Source organism: Blastomyces dermatitidis (assembly GCF_000003525.1).
Source record: "Blastomyces dermatitidis ER-3 genomic scaffold supercont1.7, whole genome shotgun sequence".
Lineage (NCBI taxonomy): Eukaryota > Fungi > Ascomycota > Eurotiomycetes > Onygenales > Ajellomycetaceae > Blastomyces > Blastomyces dermatitidis.
Genome location: NW_025544780.1, coordinates 1,209,943 through 1,216,413, shown reverse-complemented (window position 1 = coordinate 1,216,413; position 6,471 = coordinate 1,209,943). Strand labels below are relative to the sequence as shown.

Sequence of the window (6,471 nt, the reverse complement as noted above, 5' to 3'; positions counted from 1 at the left end):
GATCACGTGACCTGACACCCCCACTCACCAGAGTAACTATACACGATGCTATATACAAAATTCGCCTTCAAATCAAGTACAGGTACAAAAAATGACTGGAAAATGTAAAGTAATGAAAAACTAGTTATGATATACATCATTTTTTATCTCTCTATTCCTTTATCTTCTTTATATTCTCTTTTCAATGTGTATATTTCAAACAGTTGACCTCTTTAACACAGGCCTTGTAATAATACTTTCATTCCATGGAAGCTTTGGCGCGTGTGAGGTTTTTCAGAATTGAAAGTGCAGCGATCTCGGAATCAGTGAGTAGGTCTTCAAGACTGTTCCTCACTGAAGATTCCCTCACTGTTGATTTCCTCACTATAGTGATATTCCTTGTAGATGTTGAAGAGTCATCAGATTCAACTGTGAGTTTCAGAGAGTTCAGTGTATTCTGCACTAAAAGAGTAGGTATTCTTGTGAAGATATCATAGTCAATCCATCAATTATTAGTGAGTATGAGAAATAATGAACACTCAGGTCGAATTTCCTCATCAATAAATAGATTATCAATTGATGAATCAGGAATCACTGCAGTCTCTTGACAGGCCGCAGTGAGTAGACCTGGTGTCATCAAAGAAATCATCACAGCCGCCTTACAGACCGCATTGAGTAGAATCTTCAGATTATGTGAAGTAGTCAGTATCAATGAATCAGCAAGATGAAGATCCTTCTGAAACATGATGTCTTTTGATATGTATAAACACCTGTTGAAGGAATTCTTGTGAGGTTTCACAAAACAGGCTGATACATTGATAATCTCTGTGAGATTTGTCATCTGAAAGGTCTCTGAATCATCTGTAATGAATAGTTAAGTCTCACTCTCACTATTATTCTTTTCCTTCTTTTCTTTGAATTTCTGTATTCTTGCAGTATTGTAGATACTTCAATTATCTGAAGCACTGTCTGAATTGATCAATCAACAGATGTCAAAGTGAGATCTCTTGCATTCAGAACATATAGATGAATTTCTCAATCCTCAATGATTTCAGAAGCTCTCTTGAGTACTATTATAATCACATTCAGTACAGTCTTTACAGGCTGAATTCAATGTATTGTTGTTAATAGTTGTTGTAGCCGTTGTAGCTGTCATAGCTGTTGTAGCTGTTGTAGCAGAGTTGGCCGCAGAATCTGTATTCTGTAGATTCTTTTTATCTTTTGAAGAATCAAGCCGCGAACGGATCTCCTCCATGAGAAGATCAACATCCAATACCACAGCTGTGGATTTGGAATCCTGTATCTCCTCTATCTTCTTCTGAACATAATTCCTCCAATTGTTGGGTAGAACTGAGTAGAAGGTATCAAATATTCACACATCTGAGGAGGAAGCATTCAACATCTCCAATTTCAAGATAGCGGACCGGAACTTATCAAAGAATGTGTGTAGATTGATGACCTGTGTGTCATCAAAAGACATGAATTCCAGAACTGCCTCATGGCATAACTGTGTTTTGAGGACAGAGTATTCCTGTTCAATCACATTTCATAGAGTATAAGCAATCTGATTTTCATCATACTTGGAGAAATGTGGTCTGACACCTGCATCCAAGGAGTTTGAGATGAATGTGTAGAGCCACTGGTTTCTGGCGTCTCAGAATGGTGCTCATTTATCATCTCTTTGTAGAGGGTTCTGAGTCTGTTGTTTCTCTATCATATATCAGCACTGTGCATCAACCAGTTTCAATTTCATGAAGATGCTTCATGTGATGTAATTGAATGTGTCAGTTAGACTGTTTGATCTCACAGTATTCTTGACATCTTTCTTGAATTGAGAGATTGCCTTGTCAACACAGCTATTCAGTTCATAAAGATTGAATTCCAACCTTTCACTGAGATTAGAATTCCATGTGACTGTACAGACTGTTGATGTGGTGGCAGAATGATTGTTGACATCCTGTGATCAATTCATAGAGAATGAGGATCTCTGTTAATGAAGTTTTTTCAGTTGTAGTTTGAGTTCTAGAACTCTTTGCTTTCTCTTGTTCATCTCAAGTATCATCTTGAGATGCTTCATCTGTTGATCTGATATTGCCTCAGCTGAACAGTAGACACCTGAGTGTTCATTATTCTCATCAAGAGAACCAGCTTCATCAAGCTATTGAGTAGATTGAGAGGCTGGTCTGACCGTGTCAGAAGCTGTATTCAAACCAGCTTTGAATTGAGAGAGTGTTTTGACAATGGAGCTTTCAAAGGCTTCAGAAGAATATTCACCAGTGGAACTTTCAAAGGCTTCAGAAGAATGTTCACTGGCAGAGTGTGAGTGTGAAGAATTATCATCATCAACTGTAACTGATTCAGTGAAAAGAATGCGAGATTGCGAACATGTATGTGAGCGGGATCATATTGAATCCACCATCTTGATATTTATTTATTGAATTCTCAATATTCATTTATTGAATCCTTGCTAATATCATTCTCTTTTTCTTGCTTTTTTGCAAATGTGGTGCATTTTCTGCAAGCCTCTTTTTTTTAAGTGAGCAGTAGTATTATTGATTATCAAGATCTCAAACACATCAATACTGATAGAATAAGACGATTTTAACTCCTGATAAGCGTATCGAATGAAGCAGTAGTTCAAATAATGATTATATTGACAAGAAATCCCGAATTGGCAGCGATTTTGCACAAAACAGGTCTCATAACCTGTGAAAGGTGTAAAGCTTGTGTGATTGAAAGGTTGCTAGCTTGTGGAAAGTTATATGGTGGAAGGATTAGTAAGCCAGATCACGTGACCTGACAAATACTGTCTCAAGTAACTTAATATTTCTTGAATATGAGTATCATGTTCTTTCTCTGTTTTTGAGAAGATTAGAATGTTATTTAAGTATACTATATAGAAGATATTAACAAGACTCTGCAGTGTCTTATTTATATAGATCTTAAAGATGACTGAAGTATTATAAAGATTAAAAGATAAAACAAGATACTTAAAATTACTATACTTGATATAAAAAGCTGTTTTTCAAATATTATCTTTATTAACTCTGATTCTATGATAGATATCTTATATATCAATCTTTGAAAATATCTTTACTTTAGATAATTGATTAATCATCTTGTTAATTAATGATAATGAATAGTGATTCTTAACTATCATCTTATTAATATCTCTGTAGTCTATGTATAGATGTAGTCTACTGTTCTTCTAAGATATAAAGAGTATAGATGTCTCTGCTGAACTCTTTAATAAGTGTATTCAGTTCTTTTATTATACTTTCTCAAGATATTTATACAGAATATTCAATTTCTTTACAGACAAGTTGTAAAGAGATCTGTACAGTGCTGTTACACTGTTTTTAAGATAAATCTTATATTATATCTTAATATTAGAAAACTTTACTGCTTCTCTTTCTCAAAAGATATTCTTATAATCTGTAAAGAGATATTATATATATTTCTCTTCAATAATAAATACTGCTGCTAATTTTACAGTAAGAGTAATAACTTCTTTATCTATTCTCAAGTCTCAGTCATCTACTATATAGTATATTAATTCTATCTTTTTCTCAAGATACTTTTAATAAAACTCTTCAGATTTCTCTATTACTGTTTCTTTATTAGTGAGATAGTATCACTATATCTGAGTATCTTAGTTAATGAGAGAATTGTTTTCTCTCAATTATAAAAGATCTAGAATGATATTCTTATCTATGATATTAACTGTATAAAGAAGCAGACTACTCTTCTTAAAGATTTCTTCTAAGTCTGTGATTACATACTTTGCTTAAATTATGTTAAAATAGTGATATTTTATTTCATTAGTAAATTTCATATAATCTGACAGATCTATCTTCTTTCAATTCTTTATTAAAGAAAAGAAATAGAATATGAAGTTAATATTTATCTCAGAGTTGAGTAAATATCTCACTAGTATCTCTCTATTTAAGATATACATTGTGATTATAATATGAACTTGAAGATGTGAGAATTATCAATTCTTCATTTCTTTCTCTTCTTTATCTTTTATAAATACATTTATTAGAAGAGAAGTTAACTTTGAGAAGATATCTTCTCAGTTTCTTCTCTTCTTTAGTTTCTTATAATTACTAGTATAGTAATTATCAGCTCTACAGTTAAAATAGAGATCTTTATCAAATCTTTTTTAATATTTCTTTACAGTGAGTAAAGAATCAGACTACTTAGAATTCTTCTTTACTTTCTCTATACTAAAGTTATCACAGTACTGTTTAAATCTTGTTATTAATTACTTAGAAGAGATCTTATTAGTCTTTTTCTCAGAGAATTAATTATTCAAATAGATCTGAGAAGTTAAATTAATAAGCTCAGTGTAATTAATTAATAAACTCTGATACTGTGATATTATTATTCATATCTTATAAGTCAGCTTTGAGAGATAAAGCTGTATTTTTAATTGATTTAAATCATCAGTCAATTTCTTTCAATATTCTTCAAATCTTATATTGAAATTGAAAGAATTCTTATTATCTTATTAATATAATGAGTTGAACTACTGCACTGCTGTGAAGCTGCAGTTATAATAATCTTTAATTTAATTCAGTAGAAAGTTCTTAAATTCTTCTTAAGTTATTATAGTATTGATATATTTAAGCTTTCTCTTCTTAATAACTCAAGTAATTACAGAGATGTCTTCAGAAACATTGATAGTGTATATTACTTATATCTTATAAGTATTATACTGACTTGAGTTAAGATGAAATTTCTGTTCAAGAGTATGAATAAAGCTGTGAAATTTAAATAATATATTTTCTTTATATCTCAGAGAATCTCTGATCTTAATCTCTCTATCTTCATAATAAATATAGATGTATAGAGACTGTGACAGTGATAGAATAGTTGAAGAGTCTATATTAAAGTATGTAGTAAGTTCAGAAATCTTGAATTTCTGCTAAGATAGAGATATAAATACTCTAGAAAATAATATGAAGTTTCTTTCAGAGAGTAAGATTAGACCAGTCTCAGTATAGATATATAAGATTATATTAATCTATTAAAGCTCAACTGATTTAAACTTATAATTAGATTAAGTGATTTAAATTATAATATAATGAAGCTGAAGTGATGATTAGTTAATAATATTATATAGAGATAGTTATTTAAGAAACTGTATAAGTAAGCTTAACTATTTTACTTGAATAGTGAGCTCATGAGCTACAGAGTTATTATAAGAATATCACAGATATAATACTTAGTATACTAAGAAGATTGTATGATAAATACAGTAACTCTTGTATATATTTCAGTAGAAGAAAAATAAATCACTAACTTCTTTAATAAAGAGTCAGTATCTAGCTATTCTATATAGATAATGAGTGAATACTCTTCTCTCATTTCATAAGTGAGAATAGCTGAAGTGATATCTTAGTAGTATCTCACTGTTAAGAAAGAGTAATCTGCTGATCTTGTATAGAAGTAGAGTTCTTATATTTATCAATCAAATCTTTCTATGATATATCTGAATGATGTCATAGAGTGATTGGAAACCGGTTCAAATGAAATGAAATCATCCGCATGGAAGCGATGAGCCGTGTGAAACCGCAATGAGGTCTTGGCACGGCCGGGAGCGTGATACATAGCTTCTACTACAACAGCTATAAGAGATACAGAAGAAGAAGAAGAAGATATAATAATAAGAGTTATTATTATTATTATTATTATTATTATTATTATTATTCTTCAATTATAGATGTATGCAGTCAGAGACTATGACATCTACCTGAGAACTTTAGTTCTCAGGGTTTTTTCTATGTCTGTAAAGTTAACTATTATACATTCATCAATTTCAGATATGCAAAATCAGAAAATTCCAGCTCAGAATACAAAAACTGTGTACAAATTACAGTGTTTTAACATCATCTCATACTTTGAAATCATTTGACAATATCATGACAAAGGAAAAGAGAACACAGTCTTAAAGATAGACATATTAAATAGATAGACAGAAAGAAATTGAAAGAAAAAGAAAAAAAAAGAAAGACTGTAATAAAACAAATTATTAAAAGATAGTATATAGCTGTTTTAACAGACTATATCTGGTTGATTTCCTCCTCTTCACATTCAGATAATTCTGAATTTAGCCATTTTCTTGTAGCTGCTTGAGTTTCTGATAGAAAGTCTATTAAGTATTTAATTCCTGTCTCAGTTGAGAATAAGAATCTCATATTTAATTGATTTAGATCATACTTCTCTTTCAATCTGACTCTGAGACTATTGTATAATGCACAGTGCATTACAATATACTCAGAATTCTTATTTATATTACAGAATGAGCATTCTATTGAGTCAAATCTATCATCAAATCTTTGTATATAAGATTTGAAATAGCTATATTCTAGTTTCAGCTGTATTATAGATGAGAATATTTTCTTTTTATATTTAATTGAACAAGATTTTCACTTGGGCTTTGTTTCAAATCTTGAATAATGTATACTCTTCTTTTGTTTCTACCAG

General features: G+C 30.6%; 1 protein-coding gene across 1 annotated transcript; it reads right to left on the bottom strand.

Annotated features, from left to right (window-relative positions):
* Positions 1–238: 238 nt before the first annotated feature.
* BDCG_06690 (uncharacterized protein) lies at positions 239–724 on the bottom strand (the record flags this gene model as incomplete). Its single annotated transcript, XM_045422444.1, has 2 exons — positions 239–408; positions 643–724. 2 exons carry the CDS (start codon positions 722–724, stop codon positions 239–241), a joined length of 252 nt encoding a protein of 83 aa, XP_045278082.1.
* Positions 725–6,471: the final 5,747 nt, after the last annotated feature.